Source organism: Ranitomeya imitator, chromosome 5, assembly GCF_032444005.1.
Source record: "Ranitomeya imitator isolate aRanImi1 chromosome 5, aRanImi1.pri, whole genome shotgun sequence".
NCBI lineage: Eukaryota > Metazoa > Chordata > Amphibia > Anura > Dendrobatidae > Ranitomeya > Ranitomeya imitator.
In genome coordinates, this window is record NC_091286.1 from 396357746 (window position 1) to 396379317 (window position 21572).

A 21572-nucleotide genomic window follows, 5' to 3' on the forward strand; every position below is an offset into this window, starting at 1 on the left:
ACAGGGTGTGAACAGATCCTAATGAAGGCATTAAATTACAAGCATGGAGGTTACAAGACAAAGCAACATGATTATCCATTCAGTCCGTTCCTATAATACAGGTTCTGTGCGTTAGAAGAAGCATGCTTCTATATAACATGCTCTGATGCTAATCATGTGCCCGGGTCATGTATATAAAACTGCAAATAAGAAACAGTAGCGTTGCGCAGAGTAACTGAGAAATAACTCAGGTTATAACAGCTAGAAGAGGTGCAGACGTAGCAATCACTCCCTGGTCCCTGCCCCCAAGAAGGCCTAAAGCCTAAAGAGGACACCAATAATAGTGCATGAACAGTATCGGTCATGTTATGGGGGTATAGAAAGGGATGTTGTCTGGTTTCCATATGCATACAGTCAGTATGTAATATATAATCATTTTCATTTATGACCTACAGCAGTGTCATCAGATTATACAATGCAAAGTAGCAAATATAACAGCATTCATTTTGTCTATGGCAAACATTTACAGCCACTCTACAAGTTAGGCCATCCCCCGATTATAATATTATAATTGTCGCACTATTGCTCCTCTTCATTCTCATTATATATCAGTAAAATTCAGTATTATCTGAAATGTATTACCATTTATTTTAAGATTTAGCTCTAAATTTTAGCAGCTTCTACGTGCGGCTGAACTTATCCCGAGAAACTCCTGTTGTCTTCACCATATCGGATGTCATTATATTGTACACACATAACGATCACTACTACATGCAAAACTCTCCTCGGTAAAGGCCTGTAGGCTGGTTCTAATTTACAAGGGCATTTTCAGGAAATAAATGCACAGAATTTGTAGATTCACATATTCATTTTTTGTACAGTGATAGACATGCATTTGTGGAACTATTGTGAACCCGGCATTCATGTATTTTTAATCATCGAAACGAACAGACATTTAAAAACATGCCAGTAAAGTAAAACACATAGGCAATATAACCTTGGTCTTAATGTTATGACTTATTCTCAGGTAAAGAGAGAACGAATGGAAATAAGACTCCTTTTGCGTCTTCTGGGGAAGGAAAGACGTCAAGCTCACAGCTAGCCATTTCTCCTCCAGTTCCTTCTGGTGGTAGTGGCACTCTCAGTGTTACGGCTCTGTTCAAGCAATAGATGTTGCCTCCCATGACTGTGCAGCGAAACGGCAGACTAGGAGGTGTAGGCCCTGGACCAGGACGTAGGTTGACTCCCTCACTCCAGTGTCTGGCCATTGAATTGTAAGTGAAAACACTAAGGCCATGTTCACGACTGACATCAAATCGGTAGATGCAGCCTTTGTGGGATACCATACCAGCTGAGCGTCGGCGGCTGTTGTTGTAAGGGCATTCTTGCCATTCATTATGTTTGGGATCATATTTGAGTAGACGGTAAAAAAGAGTTCCACCAGATACATATATCTCACCATTACACGTTGTAGCTTCATGGGCCACTGCAAATGCACCCTTAAGTAATGAAGCTACTGAGGTCCAACGGTCCAGACGGGGATCATATTTTTCCACTGTGAAGAGGCACTCTCCGCCAATAGCATATAAATAACCATCAAGAGCTACTAATTTCAACTGAGAGCGTGGCTGGGAGAGGGGTCGGACCTTATCCCATGTGTCCGTCAAAGGGTTGTAACAAAATACCTGGTCGGAAAGTTTTGCTTTTTCTCCACTACCTTTAATGCCACCAGCAATGAACAAATAGTTATATAGGACACAGACCCCACAACCTTTAGTATTTGCTTCCTCTGGAATCTTTGTCAAAGACCGCCATCTCCTAGCAGATTCAGTAAAGCAATGTACCTGATAAGTAGTTCCATCATCTTCAGTAGACACAATTGATGAAGGACTCTGGGGTCTACTACTCTCTCGGCTTTGAGGTCTACTGCTACTGGTCATTCGTTCAAAAGCATCATTGATTTCTGCTATCACCAAACACTGTTTACCATCCATTCTGCGCTGTAAAATTAAGTCTCTCTCTGCACCTGTTAGTCTGCCATAGACATTTGGATCCTTAAGAACCTGTAGAAAATGGTCACTCATAAATTTGTAAGCAGCTTCCTTGAGCTCGTTCAGTCTTTGCTTCTTTGCGATATAGAGTACCTGATAGCAGTTCTTGAGTGATATCTGGGACCTCATGCTATCCATGGCACATTGCACCGCACATGGAATCTGGAGGAACTTTGCACCACTTATCACCTCTACCACATTTTCCTGCTTCACTTCCAGCTGTGAGCTGTAAATGTAATCCACAAGCAACTGTAAAGTCTGGTAACTTACACCCTTAATTTTAAGAATGTCTCTTGATGACCGAGCCCTGAAATAATCACTTTTCTCAGCTAACATGGACTTGTGCGCTTTAATTCTTTGCCCCCCAGTCACTTCAATAACCAGGTCTGGATCACCAAGGAGTTCAGGTAAAATGTTTCTTTCCAGGTCACCAAATGTAGCTTCGTTGATGGAAAAATCTGTGTTGGGTTGCCTCGTGTGAGATTGCAGACATTCACTGATTGAGATGGATTCAGATAAACTTCGTTCTTCACCATCCTCTTCCAATTCTGATACATTATTCATATCCCACTGGCTTCCACCCAGCGGTATGCTACCCTCACTTATGGGTTCAGAAATTGAAATGTCCTCAGCATCATTATAAGTTACTTGTCTAGAAATGTCCAAACTGTGCATAGGTTGCACAACAGTGTCAGATTGAAGAGTGTAGCCACCATTAGAGTGGGGTAAGTTGTCTTTTTCTCTGCCATATGAATGCTTTCCCGAGCTTCCACTTGCCTCCAATCCATCTCTCGGGCCCCCACTGTACTCACATGTCTTCTTTGCATTAGTCCCCGTGTTTCCATCATTTACTTTTCGATCACTGGGATAAGGAGCAATAGACAATGAAGCATCCATATTCGAGGTTTCTCGAGACTGCAGTCACATAACCTCTGCGCTTTTGCTTTTGCTGTCGATTTCGTTGTGTCAGTGTTGTTTTTCTGGCATTACACCAGATACGGTCTGTTTCAACACCGCGCCTATCACTGATTCTGAGAGCAGAGAGGTGTGTCAGAACTGCACCAGTTTCACATAAGACTGAACTCTTGAACTTCTCGGTATGTTCACCGTCTAATGTTTGCTCAGAGAGGATTGCTTTATTTTTATTACTTTCCAGCTCCAATTAGGGCAGAGTTATTCTAGCGCTGCATCAGAATTCCCCACCGGGAAATGCCTTCAATTTCACAATATCGAAAAATTACAGTTCACTAGAAATGTTCTGCACATTCTAGGAGACGGGCACAGCTTTAATCCACATGACTCGTAAAAGAGGGATATTTCATCCACGAGTTTCCGGTATCTTCTAGATCCAGAAACGCTGACTGTTAGGTCAATGATGCTTAGCATATATCCTTCAGCATCAGAAATCTCACAGGAGTCACATTTGATTAGCTTTAATGTGACATTGGCAGGACGGATAGAATTCCCTTCAGAGGTTAAGCAGCTTTCAATTAGAGGGTTCGTCACATATACTCCAATGTACGAGGTGCATCTCGCTGGTTAAATATTCCATTCTTTTATTTGATCTTATTAATTTTTCAGTTATCGACTCTGATCTGTAATAGAAAAACAAAACAAAGGAGACTTATAATGTGGAAACAGAGTAAAAACTAAAAAACATCAATCTGAATAACTCATGTTATATTGACAAGTGCTAAGAATAGTTTATGTTAATGATCTAAAGAAAAGGTCGTTATTAGCTAACACACCCTCCCAGGGTCAAACTAAAGGAAAAAGCATAAAAGCAACATAAAAGTGACAGGATAATGAAGTGGGAAAGTATAACGTCACATACACACAATCTACAGCAGATAAGTTATCAAGAAATAAATTTGATTTACAGGTCGGAAAATTGTCCCTATCCAACAATTGTAGACTTAACGTGGAGCTGTTATCACTAAGAGAAAGGTAGAACTTATCACGTTATGTAAGGGTACCGTCACACTATAACATTTCGATCGCTACGACGGTACGATTCGTGACGTTCCAGCGATATCGTTACGATATCGCTGTGTCTGACACGCAGCAGCGATCAGGGATCCTGCTGAGAATCGTACGTCGTAGCAGATCGTTTGGAACATTCTTTCATCGCTGGATCTCCCGCTGTCATCGCTAGATCGGTGTGTGTGACACCGATCTAGCGATCTAGCGATGCGATCCAGCGATGCGTTCGCTTGTAACCAGGGTAAACATCGGGTAACTAAGCGCAGGACCGCGCTTAGTTACCCGATGTTTACCCTGGTTACAAGCGTTAAACTAAAAAAAAACAAACAGCACATACTTACATTCTGGTGTCCGTCAGGTCCCTTGCCGTCTGCTTCCCGCACTGTGACTGCCGGCCGTAAAGTGAAAGCAGAGAACAGCGGCTGTGCTTTCACTTTCACTTTACGGCCGGCAGTCACAGTGCGGGAAGTAGAGACGGCAAGGGACGTGACGGACACCAGATGTAAGTATGTGCTGTTTGTTTTTTTTTTAGTTTAACCCTTGTAACCAGGGTAAACATCGGGTAACTAAGGGCGGTCCTGCGCTTAGTTACCCGATGTTTACCCTGGTTACCCAGGGACCTCGGCATCGTTGGTCGCTGGAGAGCTGTCTGTGTGACAGCTCCCCAGCGACCACACTACGATTTACCTACGATCACGGCCAGGTCATATCGCTGGTCGTGATCGTAGGTAAATCGTATAGTGTGACGGTACCCTAACTTGCATGACTAGATGGTGAAATCTACAGTCATAGGCTCCTGTCACACTATCAGTATTTGGTCAGTATTTTACATCAGTATGTGTAAGCCAAAACCAGGAGTGGAACAATTAGAGGAAAAGTATAACAGAAACATATGCACCACTTCTGTATTTATCACCCACTCCTGGTTTTGGCTTACAAATACTGAGATAAAATACTGACCAATTACTGAAAGTGTGACGGCAGCCATATACTGTTTTTCACATGTACAAGGATACTTGTCAAATACCAAATTTTAGAAAATCTCGGCCCCCACCAAAAAAAGGCTCTACGTGGGTACACAGACTATTATTGGACCATTATTGTTAATAGTTCTAATGAACTTTTTTGTCAAATTACAAAATATAGAGAAATAGCGATTAGAGACTCTTAAGGCCCCTTCACATTAAGCGACGCTGCAGCGATACCGACAACGATCCGGATCGCTGCAGCGTCGCTGTTTGGTCGCTGGAGAGCTGTCACACAGACAGCTCTCCAGCGACCAACGATCCCGAAGTCCCCGGGTAACCAGGGTAAACATGGGGTTACTAAGCGCAGGGCCGCGCTTAGTAACCCGATGTTTACCCTGGTTACCAGCGTAAAAGTAAAAAAAAACAAACACTACATACTTACCTACCGCTGTCTGTCCTCCGGCGCTGTGCTTCTCTGCACTCCTCTGCACTGACTGTGAGCACAGCGGCCGGAAAGCAGAGCGGTGACGTCACCGCTCTGCTTTCCGGCTGACCGACGCTCAGTGGCGTAGGAAGGGAGGTGCGGGGGGGGCGGTCCGCCCCGGGCGGCACAATGCTGGGGGCGGCCGGCACTGCAGGAGAAGAAGATAAAAAAAAAAAAAAAAAAAAAGACGCCCCTTTAAATCTTCGGGCGGCGCCGTCCGCCGCCACGACCAGGGCCAGCTCCCCCCACCCCCGGGTCCCGCCCCCGCCCCCGCTCTAATACCTCTCCTGGTTCCTGCGGCTTCAGCGTCCTCTGACTCTGCGACGTCTCAGAGCAGAGGGCGCGATGACGTCACTACTGTGCGCGCCGCTCTGCCTCTCTGTCCTGAGCGTCGCAGAGCCGGAGAGACGCTCACTGCACCGGACCTGCGCTGGGAACGGGAGAGGTGAGGATTTTACTTTTTTTTTTTTTTCTTTATGTCTGACTGTCTGGGGCTGGGGCAATGCTGGAGACCATGGGGCAGATTGCTGGACACACTGGGGCAGTACTGGAGACCATGGGGCAGAATGCTGGACACACTGGGGCAATACAGGAGACCATGGGGCAGATTGCTGGACACACTGGGGCAATACAGGAGACTATGGGGCAGATTGCTGGACACACTGGGGCAATACAGGAGACCATGGGGCAGATTGCTGGACACACTGGGGCAATACAGGAGACCATGGGGCAGATTGCTGGACACACTGGGGCAATACAGGAGACTATGGGGCAGATTGCTGGACACACTGGGGCAATACTGGAGACCATGGGGCAGAATGCTGGACACACTGGGGCAATACTGGAGACCATGGGGCAGAATGCTGGACACACTGGGGCAGTACAGGAGACTATGGGGCAGAATGCTGGACACACTGAATACTGGAGACCATGGGGCAGATCTCAGGACACATTGAGGCAATGCTGGAGACCCTGGGGCAGACTTCTGGACATACTGGGGCAATACTGGAGACCATGGGGCAGATTGCTGGACACACCGGGGCAATACTGGAGACCATGGGGCAGAATGCTGGACACACTGGGGCAATACAGGAGACCATGGGGCAGATTGCTGGACACACTGGGGCAATACTGGAGACCATGGGGCAGAATGCTGGACACACTGGGGCAGTACAGGAGACTATGGGGCAGAATGCTGGACACACTGAATACTGGAGACCATGGGGCAGATTTCAGGACACATTGAGGCAATGCTGGAGACCCTGGGGCAGACTTCTGGACATACTGGGGCAATACTGGAGACCATGGGGCAGATTGCTGGACACACCGGGGCAATACTGGAGACCATGGGGCAGAATGCTGGACACACTGGGGCAATACAGGAGACCATGGGGCAGATTGCTGGACACACTGGGGCAATACTGGAGACCCTGGGGCAGATTGCTGGACACACTGGGGCAATACTGGAGACCCTGGGGCAGACTTCTGGACACACTGGGGCAATGCTGGACACTGGGGCAGATTGCTGGACACGCTGGGGGTAATATACTGGACACACTGGGGCAATGCTGGACACTGGGGGTAATATGCTGGACACACTGGGGCAGACTGCTGGACACACTGGGGAAAGGCTGGACACTGGGGCAGATTGCTGGACACACTGAGGGCAGATTGCTGGACACACTGGGGGTAATATGCTGGACATACTGGGGCAGATTGCTGGACACACTGGGGGTAATATGCTGGACACACTGGGGCAGATTGCTGGACAACATGGGGGTAATATGCTGGACACACTGGGGCAGATTGCTGGACAACATGGGGGTAATATGCTGGACACACTGGGGGCAGGACTTGAGGCATGGGCAGAATGTAGATACGGGGCATGATTGGAGACACGGGGCAGGATTGGATCATGGGGCAGGACGGATACGATGGAGGCTGGTGGGGCAGGATGGGGAGATCATATGGGGTAGAATGGATACTCATGAGGGCAGGATACGACAACATATGGCTGGAGCCAGGAATGAGATAAACGGGGCCAGGGTGGGGAATATTATTACCATAGGGGATAATTAAGGGATATTGTTACTGCAGTGATGTATTTATTTTATTTTTTGAGTATACTGTTTTAAATGGGGGGGCGGTCCTGTTACTGTGCAGAGTGACACTATATCACCTTTTTTTCTTCATGTGGTGTAATGTAGAAGTTGTGAAAAATTAAGTAATGTGTTCTGCAAGCGGAGCTCGAGATAACTGTGTTATTTCCTGCAGAAACGAGTCCTGGCTGGAAGGAATGATGGCGGTCTGTGCTGGATAAAAGATGAAGGACTTCACCTAGAGACGTCACTGGTGAGTCAGTGTTACCTATACACTGACACTATACACTGTATACTATATAGAGGTCCTGTGTATAATGTCACCAGTGATCTCTGTATTACCTCTACACAGACACTGCATACTAAGTACAGATCTCCTGTGAATACTGGCACTTATGGTGATAGTATTGTGGGTTTTTTTTTATTACTGATCAGTATTGTAGTATTCAGTCACTATGTGGTGGTAATATGTGGTCTGGAAATGGTGCGGTGGTATTTGTCCCTTGTATGTAGTATTATTCGGTCACTATGTGGCCTGGTCATGGTTTGGTGGTATTAAGTCACAGGTGTGGCATGTGGGGGTGACACCATTAGGCCCAGTTTAAGTTCTACAAAACAGGAAAACCATTTTTGGTAACCTTTGTGTGTATTGAGCTGGGGGGGGGGGGGGCACCAAACTCGGGAACAGCCCCGGGCGGCAAAAGCTCTAGCTACGCCTCTGCCGACGCTCACAGCCAGTGCAGAGGAGTGCAGAGCACAGCGCCGGGGACAGACAGCGGTAGGTAAGTGTGTAGTGTTTGTTTTTTTTTACTTTTACGCTGGTAACCAGGGTAAACATCGGGTTACCAAGCGCGGCCCTGCGCTTAGTTACCCGATGTTTACCCTGGTTACCAGTGAAGACATCGCTGGATCGGTGTCACACACGCCGATCCAGCGATGTCCACGGGAGATCCAGCGACGAAATAAAGTTCTGGACTTTGTTCAGCGACCAACGATCTCCCAGCAGGGGCCTGATCGTTGGTCGCTGTCACACATAACGATTTCCTTAACGATATCGTTGCTACGTCACAAAAAGCAACGATATCGTTAACGATATCGTTATGTGTGAAGGTACCTTAACAGACGACGGATATTTAATGCTAATGATTTGGAACAGCTTTACAGTTCCCTAATGGCAGCCATTTAATTCCAACCTAGTTGGAAACGCACTGAAAACGCATGTAATCCGTACACGACTGTATCAATATACTTTTGGGGAGTTCAAATACCATGATGTATCAAAAACAAAACAGCTTTATTTAAAATCTAACACCAGAAAGTGACAAAAAAAGTTTCAAAAACGCAATAAAAATGCACTCCAAAACACAATAAAAAAAATGTAAGTGCAGAAATGCTACAGAAAATCTGCAATATCAAAAACTCACCAAATATTCATTGCGGGAACATAGCCTCTAACCCAAACAGAACTTTGCGAATCGTCTTGTTAAACAGTAACTTAATAACAAAATGTTACCATAATATCACTGCAGACTGGATACAACTGAAGGCCATGATGATGCTCTGCAATTACATAATTTCCCTTACGGTTCTCAGAATTTAATGCTGAGGTAAATCAGCGCTATAGAAGACGTGCGAGTAATTGTTGGCTTGGTATACATATGCAAACTGCGAAGAGTTACTCGCTGGGTCACGCTGACCTGCTTAAAATGCACAGTCACTAACGCTGGAAAGAGGTTGGAGCCACAGCACTATCAGGGTATGTGCAGATGATCAGAAATCCGCAGCGCTTTGGATACAGCACATGTCCGCTGCATCTAAAGCGCTGCCGTCTATTGAACGCAGGTGAATCCACATGTGATCACTGAACCACGCAGATTCACCACACCCAGTACATTTTATGGGTGACATTTATCATGCGTAGATTAACGTGTCACAAGAAAAATTGACATGCTGCAGTCTGGAGAGATGCGCCGCATGTCCGTCTCAGCGGGTGAGCTGTGGGCGTCTCTGTATGCATAGTGGAGATGGGATTTCTTGAAATCCCTTCCACTATGATGTAACGTCTGGATGCTGTGGGTTGGACGCTGCAGATGTACGCAGCATCCAACCCGCAGCGTTTACTGATCGTGTGCACGTACCCTCGTACATAAAGAACAGGAATTTTGGCAGGGTTTTGTATTTAAAGCATCATCAAACATCTTTCTTACTATTGCCTCAATTCATTAACTGGCATTTTGTGCACCAGTCTGAATACCCAGTGCGCTGGAGTAAGATGGACCAAATTCATTCACAAGCGTGCACATTCAGCTGCCAGAAATATACTCCAGGCCGATGTCCATTTCTGTAATAATTTATGTCATGTGACATAAATTATGATGAGTTTGTCAGGCATGCATTGAGTTACTTCAGCGATTTATTAACACATAGTTACGTGATGCAGGGAGGGTAGTGAACGCATACAGGACGACAGCTGTTTCGTGCTATGCAGCACTTCGACAGGTCCTCGGACCTGTCGAAGTGCAGCATAGCACGAAACAGCTGTCGTCCTGTATGCGTTCACTACCCTCCCTGCATCACGTAACTATGTGTTAATAAATCGCTGAAGTTCACCACCGGTGAGTGCGCTTTCATTTTTCTTTCTTTTGGACACTTCTATATGAACTGTTTTTTCTTGGAAGCGGCACCCAGGTGGAATGCCCATGGTGATTGATGTTTTATTTTGACAAAAGGCATATACGGTACATTGCATATACCCCTGAGTCACAAGGGTCTAACTAATTACGGCAGTGCGGGTGTCATATCTCTTCAGTTTGGATGCATTGAGTTACGCAAACATTTTGCAACAGTTCAAACAGTTTTAGACCAGAAATCTGGAGGAAACTACTTGACAAATCTGTGCCTGTTTGTTTAACATTTCATTTCTTGCATTTAACCTTTACAGTAAACTCTGAAAATATAAGATGTCACCAATTACTCTCTTAAAGGGAATCTGTCACCAGATGCTACCTCATCTATGAGCAGAAAATGTAGGAAAACAGACCCTGACTCCAATGATGTATCACTTAGATTACTGGGTGCAACCGTTCTAAGTTTTTAGATGCAGCATGTAGCACAGCTCAGAAAGCTAACCTCGCCCACAACACAGCTTTCTGTGTACATTGTCTATTGGCAGTGAACTGCTTATTACAGGAAAGGGCATGGTCATTCTAGCAGTTACAGTGGGGCAAAAAAGTATTTAGTCAGTCAGCATTAGTGCAAGTTCCACCACTTAATAAGATGAGAGGCGTCTGTAATTTACATCATAGGTAGACCTCAACTATGGGAGACAAACTGAGAAAAAAAAATCCAGAAAATCACATTGTCTGTTTTTTTAACATTTTATTTGCATATTATGGTGGAAAATAAGTATTTGGTCAGAAACAAAATTTCATCTCAATACTTTGTAATATATCCTTTGTTGGCAATGACAGAGGTCAAACGTTTTCTGTAAGTCTTCACAAGGTTGCCACACACTGTTGTTGGTATGTTGGCCCATTCCTCCATGCAGATCTCCTCTAGAGCAGTGATGTTTTTGGCTTTTCGCTTGGCAACACGGACTTTCAACTCCCTCCAAAGGTTTTCTATAGGGTTGAGATCTGGAGACTGGCTAGGCCACTCCAGGACCTTGAAATGCTTCTTACGAAGCCACTCCTTCATTGCCCTGGCGGTGTGCTTTGGATCATTATCATGTTGAAAGACCCAGCCACGTTTCATCTTCAATGCCCTTGCTGATGGAAGGAGGTTTGCACTCAAAATCTCACGATACATGGCCCCATTCATTCTTTCATGTACCCGGATCAGTCGTCCTGGCCCCTTTGCAGAGAAACAGCCCCAAAGCATGATGTTTCCACCACCATGCTTTACAGTAGGTATGGTGTTTGATGGATGCAACTCAGTATTCTTTTTCCTCCAAACACGACAAGTTGTGTTTCTACCAAACAGTTCCAGTTTGGTTTCATCAGACCATAGGACATTCTCCCAAAACTCATCTGGATTATCCAAATGCTCTCTAGCAAACTTCAGACGGGCCCGGACATGTACTGGCTTAAGCAGTGGGACACGTCTGGCACTGCAGGATCTGAGTCCATGGTGGCATAGTGTGTTACTTATGGTAGGCCTTGTTACATTGGTCCCAGCTCTCTGCAGTTCATTCACTAGGTCCCCCCGCGTGGTTCTGGGATTTTTGCTTACCGTTCTTGTGATCATTCTGACCCCACGGGGTGGGATTTTGCGTGGAGCCCCAGATCGAGGGAGATTATCAGTGGTCTTGTATGTCTTCCATTTTCTAATTATTGCTCCCACTGTTGATTTCTTCACTCCAAGCTGGTTGGCTATTGCAGATTCAGTCTTCCCAGCCTGGTGCAGGGCTACAATTTTGTTTCTGGTGTCCTTTGACAGCTCTTTGGTCTTCACCATAGTGGAGTTTGGAGTCAGACTGTTTGAGGGTGTGCACAGGTGTCTTTTTATACTGATAACAAGTTTAAACAGGTGCCATTACTACAGGTAATGAGTGGAGGAAAGAGGAGACTCTTAAAGAAGAAGCTACAGGTCTGTGAGAGCCAGAAATCTTGATTGTTTGTTTCTGACCAAATACTTATTTTCCACCATAATATGCAAATAAAATGTTAAAAAAAACAGACAATGTGATTTTCTGGATTTTTTTTTCTCAGTTTGTCTCCCATAGTTGAGGTCTACCTATGATGTAAATTACAGACGCCTCTCATCTTTTTAAGTGGTGGAACTTGCACTATTGCTGACTGACTAAATACTTTTTTGCCCCACTGTATATGAGTTGTCCAAACAGTGGTAATGTTCTGGTGATAAAACATTCATTTTAAGCAAACGACAGCAGTCTAATAAGTGACACATTACTGGATTCTGTGTTTCAGTGGTCTTCAGATTACATAGCAAAAACCTGCTGACAGATTCCCTTTAATTTCAAGTCAAAATGTTGATGTATAACATTTTTTTTACATTTAATCAGACTAGATAAACACCTCAATTAATTGATATAGTATTATTATTTAACTTATTCAATCTCTATTTTGTAGCTCCATACTGAACATTTCTGTTCATGTTACATTTGCTTTACACATAATATATTCTGCCTATGTCTAATGCTGATAAACATACTAATCACGGAGCAATGGCTAAGTGTCATCGGAACTAGCGTTCAATGACAGCGGCTTATTCTGAATTTTATAACAAATATAAGATCATTTGGGGATTTGTTGCTTCTTAATGCATTATTTTCTAAAAATGCATTATTGCAGCACTAGCCATTATGAGAACTCTTATTTTTGAATAATTACAGTTAATGGTCTGTTCTATTTCCCACAAATTAATGACTAAACCTCCAGTAATGACAACAATAAATGGTAATGAAGGGAGTTTACTGTGTCTCTAATTCTACGGTTTCTGGGGTTTTATACTGATGGCCTATTCTTAGGGTGCACCATTAATGTAATATATGGGTAAAACCCCTTTATCTCTGTGGTGGGAGCTGGGCCCCCCATCAATGTGCAAAGCAAAGAAGTCTAAGCCCTCTCCAAGGATAGTGAGCTGTGATTTGAAGGTGCTATGAATGTACATGAGAGGTAAAAAGATGTTTCATAGCCAGCACTTCTCAAAGTAAATATCTACAGATATTTAGATCCTTAATTTTAGGTATCATCGTCATAAGTCAAAACTGTCAAATTCGGTCATGTCTACATTTCATGTCAGAGTATTTAAATCTTGGGATACAATGAAGGAGACTTACAAGGCAATGTACCAGAACTTTGGCCTAATTTGTGCTACAAAGCTCAAAGGGAACCTGTCAGGTGATCCATGCTGCCCAAACCAATGCTGCCTGTATATTATTTTCGCCGAAGCGTTTGAAAGACAATACACTTTGATGATCTGCCTGGGGAACATAGCCAGGGACCAGAATAGCCCAGCAGTGCTCTGGCAGGTCCTTCACAACACAGCTGCAGCTGGCTGACAGGTCTCATGTACATGAAAGGGAGAGTCCTGTCAATCACCTGCAGCGGCACTGAGAACAGCTGACCAGGGATGGCACCAGACTAGCCTCGTCTCTGGCTACGGTCGCTGGCCCAATCTTCAAAGTCTATTTTCTCTGAAACGTTTCTGAGAATGACACCTGGCTGGAATCGTGCAGGCAGTCTATAATTCATGATGCCCATAGTTTCCCTTTAAGTGTTTTGTGTCAATGGGAAATTGGGCACAGCAGAATGCAAAATGAGCATGGGTTGAAGGGGTTGTCTAATATTACAACAAGCCTTTCTCAATGTGAGTGTTTGCCCCATTAAAATAAAAAAACTTATACTCAGCTCCCATGCCAGCACCATTCTAATGGTGTCAGCACTCGCTCACCCGGGCTCACGTGAGGTTGCTACATCATGCAAGCCCTGCACCCAATCAGTGCCAGCTTCACTGTCTCCGCCTGCAAATGTATAAGTAATCCAGAAAGGGTGATAGGGCAGCCTCAGCTCTGGCGACAAGTTGATGTTCGTTACGTCTGAAGGCAGGGACCGTGAAGCTGACGCCGGCTGGGTGCAGGGCCCGTGTGACATAACAACCTCACATGATCCCAGTGAGAGCGAATGCCAACACCATTGGAATGGCACCAGCAGGCAAAGTAGGTATAAGTGGTTTTATTTTAACTGGGGCAAACACTCAGATTGAGAACACCAAATTTGTTCATCCCATTTTCGAAGTTTTGTGTAAAACTATGTCCAAGTTGCCTTTTTTTCTCAGCTTTTTTTGTGCTGTTCCAATACACACAAAGGAGATAAACATGTGTATAATAAAACATGTGTAATTGCTATCATTTTCTAGAACAACACTTTTGGCCATGACTGTATATGGAGAAATGGTGTGGGGATTTATGTGGACACAGTATAAGGTGCAGGGGTGTGGGACTGGTGTGGACACAGCTTATGGAGTGGGTGTGTGGGGATTGGTGTGGACACAGTATAAGGCGTTAGGGGAAATTTGTGTGGACAGGCACAGTACGAGGAGGAGGTGGGGGGATTGGTGTGTAAACAGTATGGGGAGCGAGAGGAACCAGTGAGGAGATATAATGGCAGTATGGGGAGGGAGTCGTGCAATTTTCACGCTTACAGTCACGTGACAACTAGCTTCTCTTCCTGCTTCTCTCAGTGAAGCAGGGGCTGTAGTATTTCACTGAACATGGAGAGAATCTGGAAAAGCAGCTCATTGGCATATAAGTGGACACATGACAGCTACTCAAATGGACTGAGTAGGGGTGGGGGGCGCCAAACTGAATTCTTGCCATGGGTACCTCTGGGATGACCCCTTTAAGATGTTATATGGTGTGCCAAAATTTTAGTGCAGATTATGGGATTCAAGTTTACCAACTAATATGGGGCGTATATATAAACTTGATAAACTGGTCTAAAGATGTACCAAATGCATCATAGGAGCCACTTTGTTACAGTTAGTGCATTTTAACAATCTGAAAATAAAAAGTATGCAATGTATAAACTCAGCTGAAGGTGATCCTGTTTTCTGTGCTTTAGATTATGAGCAGTATGGCATTAAATGGCTTGTCAAATACCTCAACCCTGGTTTCTGCATTAGCCTCCAGAAATATCATTAAATGGAACAATCCGCACATCTCTTGCTTCCTGCAGGGTATGTGACATCAGTCTCAGAGATTTCTACATTCTGTTCTGCATCCGTTAATTGGACTCAGGATTTTTCCCTTTAATAAGGGAGTCTACCTCTGAATAACCCCCACTGTGCTGTGACAAGTTCTTCATACAACCAGAATAGGGGAGAGCAATAAACAAAGCTCTTGACTAAATTGCTTGTGACTTCCGCTCATTGAAACCCTGTAATACCAGAGGACACACTGGGTAGGAGTCCTCTCCTGCTGGTTTCATCGGAAGAGATGACATATTAGGAAGTGACTTTGCTATCACTCATATTTTGTAACCATTAAGAGTAAAATCAATTTTGCTTTTGTGCACCACAGTTAATGGTCTGGAACATGACTCAGTGTGTACATTCCTCTCCCTATTGTCAAAGACAAGTAAAGTATTTAATGAGGACCCGCAGCTAATTGCCAGTAGAATAATGAGACTTAATAACAAATAATCTAAGTTGTGCACAACATGTTAAGGGGAAGCTATCGGTAAAACACGACTTATTGTTTATATCAGGCTTAGTGTTAAATGTGTATATATATATACTGTATATATATATACAGTGCCTACAAGTAGTATTCAACCCCCTGCAGATTTAGCAGGTTTAATAAGATGCACATAAGTTAGAGCCTTCAAACTTCAAACAAGAGCAGGATTTATTAACAGATGCATAAATCTTACAAACCAAAAAGTTTTGTTGCTCAGTTAAATTTTTATAAATTTTAAACATAAAAGTGTGGGTCAATTATTATTCAACCCCTAGGTTTAATATTTTGTGGAATAACCTTTGTTTGCAATTACAGCTAATAATCGTCTTTTATAAGACCTGATCAGGCCGGCACAGGTCTCTGGAGTTATCTTGGCCCACTCCTCCATGCAGATCTTCTCCAAGTTATCTAGGTTCTTTGGGTGTCTCATTTGGACTTTAATCTTGAGCTCCTTCCACAAGTTTTCAATTGGGTTAAGGTCAGGAGACTGACTAGGCCACTGCAACACCTTGATTTTTTGCCTCTTGAACCAGGCCTTGGTTTTCTTGGCTGTGTGCTTTGGGTCGTTGTCTTGTTGGAAGATGAAATGACGACCCATCTTAAGATCCTTGATGGAGGAGCGGAGGTTCTTGGCCAAAATCTCCAGGTAGGCCGTGCTATCCATCTTCCCATGGATGCGGACCAGATGGCCAGGCCCCTTGGCTGAGAAACAGCCCCACAGCATGATGCTGCCACCACCATGCTTGACTGTAGGGATGGTATTCTTGGGGTCGTATGCAGTGCCATCCAGTCTCCAAACGTCACGTGTGTGGTTGGCACCAAAGAGCTCGATCTTGGTCTCATCAGACCAGAGAACCTTAAACCAGTCAGTCTCAGAGTCCTCCAAGTGATCATGAGCAAACTGTAGATGAGCCTTGACATGACGCTTTGAAAGTAAAGGTACCTTACGGGCTCCTCTGGAACGGAGACCATTGCGGTGGAGTACGTTACTTATGGTATTGACTGAAACCAATGTCCCCACTGCCATGAGATCTTCCCGGAGCTCCTTCCTTGTTGTCCTTGGGTTAGCCTTGACTCTTCGGACAAGCCTGGCCTCAGCACGGGAGGAGACTTTCAAAGGCTGTCCAGGCCGTGGAAGGCTAACAGTAGTTCCATAAGCCTTCCACTTCCGGATGATGCTCCCAACAGTGGAGACAGGTAGGCCCAACTCCTTGGAAAGGGTTTTGTACCCCTTGCCAGCCTTGTGACCCTCCACGATCTTGTCTCTGATGGCCTTGGAATGCTCCTTTGTCTTTCCCATGTTGACCATGTATGAGTGCTGTTCACAAGTTTGGGGAGGGTCTTAAATAGTCAGAAAAGGCTGGAAAAAGAGATAATTAATCCAAACATGTGAAGCTCATTGTTCTTTGTGCCTGAACTACTTCTTAATACTTTAGGGGAACCAAACAGAATTATGGTGGGTTGAGGGGTTGAATAATAAATGACTTTTCACAATTTAAAAAAAAAATAAACAAAGAAATAACATTCTTTTTTGCTGCAGTGCATTTCACACTTCCAGGCTGATCTACAGTCCAAATGTCACAATGCCAAGTTAATTCCAAATGTGTAAACCTGCTAAATCTGCAGGGGGTTGAATACTACTTGTAGGCACTGTATATATTATTTATTGTCATTGTTTTTTCCATATCATAATCTGTGGTAAAGATAAAAAATAAAAATCTTGCAGTTCTCACATTGGCCACTGGGGCTTTTTTAGACTCTAACTTCCTTTTGCTTCAGGAAACAACACATGGACATTAGCCATCTTGTGAGAATTTCATGTCAGTAGCACCTTTAGACATGCATTTACTTAGAAAATTGGTGACGTTTTCAATACTTATTTCACCCGCTGTGTATAATGAAGAAGATACTTTACAAGAGGTGCAAAACCTATAGGAAAATCTTCACCAATGAGAGGAAATTTAATTAAAAAAAAAGGTTGTGTCTTTGCTGTTAAATGAGTTCTGCATTCCAGGAATGTATTCCTTTCTTCAGACTGGGTGTATATACCAAGGCAATCTGTACACTCTAAATATGAAGTTGATGTAGTCCCAGAAATGAATAACTCATGTTACAATGAAGATTAAACCTTTCTTGTTTGAGTTTCCTCTCATTGGTAAAGTTATTCCCGCTGGATTCACAATGCCTGTAAAAGTGTAATCTTCTTTGTATACCTTCCTATTACAGTACCTCATAGATTATATTTTAAGGCATACATATCGTTTCAGGTAGCTTATATCCTGCGTTTTCACCAGTTTTCCTCTCTCCGGGCTCCATCTCTAATTATCTCTATAACTGACCTTCTGTACGGAGAATAGCTATGCAGATGTCTACTATACGAAGTACGAAGAGACAGATTTCTGTCCTTCTTTCTCGTTAGCACACTGACAGAAATAGAAGCATTGAAAATATTGCAGTACTGAGCTGTGCTGCTGTGAATCCAGCTATGAAGTAAAATAAATTTGCTAGAAGCTTCAGTTGTATCTGCTTGTCTTTCTGTCTGTTTCAGCCTGATCCCTGACTGTGCTGAGGGACCAACCCCCCTTTTCTCTCCATATACTTCAATATACTCTATAACCTGACATCTCACTGTGCTGGCAGTCATTCTGTCTTTCACCAAGTTGAATTTGAGTGTTTTTTTTTAGTGAGTTCAGGAGACGGAGGTGAGGGAAAGACGTGGCGATAAAAACAGAATTCTTTGATAAGATATACTGCAAGGTTTCTTATATACATTATAAAAAACTATATTATATTGCTGTGTCACTATTGATTTATGAAAACTATGCATAAAAGACAGAGAATATTTAAGGCCCTATTCGCACCACGGTTTTGCATCCTGCTGAAAGGTGCTGTTATAGTTGAAATAAAAAAAAAGGAGCTTTAAAAAAGAATATATTGTACTACCTCCCATTGACTTCTATTATCCAAAAGCAAAATCTATTAGGCAGAAAACAGAAGGTGCGTCACGTTTGTGTCCTGCTGCATTTGGTTTTCATGTTACATTTATCTAACTATAAAACTATCTTTTAAGAGGCTCTTCTCTTAGAATGTGCTGTGAACCCGGCCTTAGGCCCCTACAAATAACTCTGGGGCTAGATTATAATTATTACTACACCAGCCTAAATATACTGCTCAGTTGAATAGGATGACGGCTCGCGCTCCCGTGGCTAGCAGCATGCTACTGTTGCTATAGCAACAGACGAGCCAGTTTTGCATTGTCATTCAAATATGGAACATCGCCACCTTGTCAGGAAGAATTGCATAATCTCCCAAAAGAGAAAAACTATCACTTCCCTATCTGTCAGTTCTCTAGTTACAAAATATTTACTTTCTAGGGCTAAGACTATGACTGTAGATCTCGGAGTTGCTCTTCTCAAGGTTTTTCTTGGTTAAGGCTGACACTTTCACCGTAACAGCATATACAAGGAGGGGTAAATAACATTAAAGACGCCTCCAACGTACCCCATACAAGGAGGGGTAAATAACATTAAAGACGCCTCCAACGTACCCCATACAAGGAGGGGTAAATAGCATTAAAGACGCCTCCAACGTACCCCATACAAGGAGGGGTAAATAGCATTAAAGACTCCTCCAACGTACCCCATACAAGGAGGGGTAAATAGCATTAATGACGCCTCCAACGTACCCCATACAAGGAGGGGTAAATAACATTAATGACGCCTCCAACGTACCCCATACAAGGAGGGGTAAATAGCATTAAAGACGCCTCCAACGTACCCCATACAAGGAGGGGTAAATAGCATTAAAGACGCCTCCAACGTACCCCATACAAGGAGGGGTAAATAACATTAAAGACGCCTCCAACGTACCCATAAGGCAGGGCATGTGATCAAATAGTGGAGGAGGGCCTAGCGGGAAGCTTTCATCAGAAAATGGACTACTGATTACATCAGGTCTTTGTGTTGCATGTAATTAAAAAAAATAGCCACATTTTCCATACCACAGTAGTTATTAAAAAAATGAGTTAGCTTGCAATTTTCACACTGTCCACTGGGATTTTTTCAGGCTCATACTTCCTGACCTTTCAGGAAGAGTTTTCAGCAATCTCCTGAAGACATGGTCACAATGAGCGGTAACTCTTCTATACAACACTGATGACAATGGATCAACCTTTCAAAACAACTGATATTACTGCTGACCATGCTCCCACTCCCTTCACAATGGCCTTTGTATATGCTCATTAGATGGATCAATACAAAAGCGAGGATGTTCATTGTGGCTATTGTACTTGTGTTGTTTTTGGAAAGAACAAGAAGTTAGAGTCTAAAAAAGCGCCAGTGGCCGCCAGGGTGAGAATTGCAAAATTTCTATATTTTTTCCTAAAGCACCACTCCAGTTTTGTTTTTTTTTTTCATGGCTGGAATGGTGTTTCAAAACTCTTCGGGACCCGTGGAGCCATCTTGTGACCGTAGCGACTGACTGGCCGAAAGTCAGAAGCTACATCATGAGCTCTCAAAGGAAGTCAATGAAAGCCAGAACTAGGCTCTCATAGACTTATATTAAGTTGTGACCTACGGATTCTTCTGTGAAACACTGGAGCAGCCGGCAGGTCACAAACTGCCGGAGACCTACGGGAGGAGCAGCGGTGATAACAGGTGAAGAATGTGTGTGCCAGACAGGGGGAAGGAGACTTAGATGTGAAGAACCACTCTAGAGATAAAAGTAAAAAAAAAACTTTTGAGTGATGCTCTAATAAAAAATGTGATATGCAAAAATATTTTGCAATAAAAACCATGTAAAGAAGCGCTCTCTTTTTATCATTTCCCTGTAATAGTGTTTTCCTCCTCAGTCGTCTTCCATGAAGTCCACTTTGGTCAAGACAGCGATAGTGTGATCTGACACTGATGTACCTTGTCCTCACAGTTTATCTCTGATCTCTTTGGAAGTTGTTCCTGGCTCTTCGGTTACCATTAGTATTATCCAGCTCTACAATTTGTCATCAATTTTACTCTAGCAGCCACGTCCAGGGAGATTAGCTACAGTCCCATAGACCGTAAAGAAGCACTCGTCCTCCTATTAAAGTTGTGATCCTCTTAATATAATGTAGTCATACAGCACTCTGTACTTTCAATTACTCATTTTGCCTTTCTACCCAGCTAATTATCCTTTTTTTCCATTAAGGTCTATGACATCACATGATAAAAACTGACTAGCTGAATCCTTCTAGGATCGATGCAGAAACAGGAGGTCAATTTTCCCTGTATGAGTCATGAGGCACTGCAAAAGTCAATGGCATGGGGGATGGGTAGAGGATCAGGGTCAAGCATTGAAGAGGGAAATGATTTCTGCATGGACAAAAAACTTTATTTTTCTATATAGAGCAGAGAAAAGAGAAGAATTAACTGGGTAGAAAGGCAAAATGAGCAATAGTTAGTACACAGTGCTGTATAACATGATGACTGCAATATATTAAGAGGATAAAACCTTTGATGGTAGAAGGAGGAGTGCTTCCTTAACACAAAAATCTGATTTAAACAATAGGTTTGTTTCTGATGATAGCTTTCCAAATCCTGGAAAACTCGATTCTTCAGCTATCAGCATGCTACTACCCCACAGGATGCGACATGGTAAACACTAGACATTTGTACGGCCCACAGCTTGCACGATCTGTTATCACATCACTCCAATTCACACCGGGTACAATCGAATAATACGTATACAGCATACTGAACTAATCTGTGCTCGGTAACTAGTGAAAATGACATTTTCTAATGCTAAATCTCGAATTCTTACTTGGCAGAGTGTGAT

At 43.6% G+C, this 21572-nt stretch overlaps 1 protein-coding gene across 1 annotated transcript in view; it reads right to left on the reverse strand.

The window, feature by feature from the left end:
* Window positions 1-320: 320 nt before the first annotated feature.
* Window positions 321-21572, reverse strand: part of KBTBD11 (kelch repeat and BTB domain containing 11) — a 91213-nt gene continuing 69961 nt past the window's right edge. Inside the window, exon 2 of the mRNA XM_069726902.1 lies at window positions 321-3625. Coding sequence (XP_069583003.1) covers window positions 990-2927 — 1938 coding nt within the window. The 5' untranslated portion in view covers window positions 2928-3625 and the 3' untranslated portion in view covers window positions 321-989. The remainder of the gene's footprint in view (window positions 3626-21572) is intronic.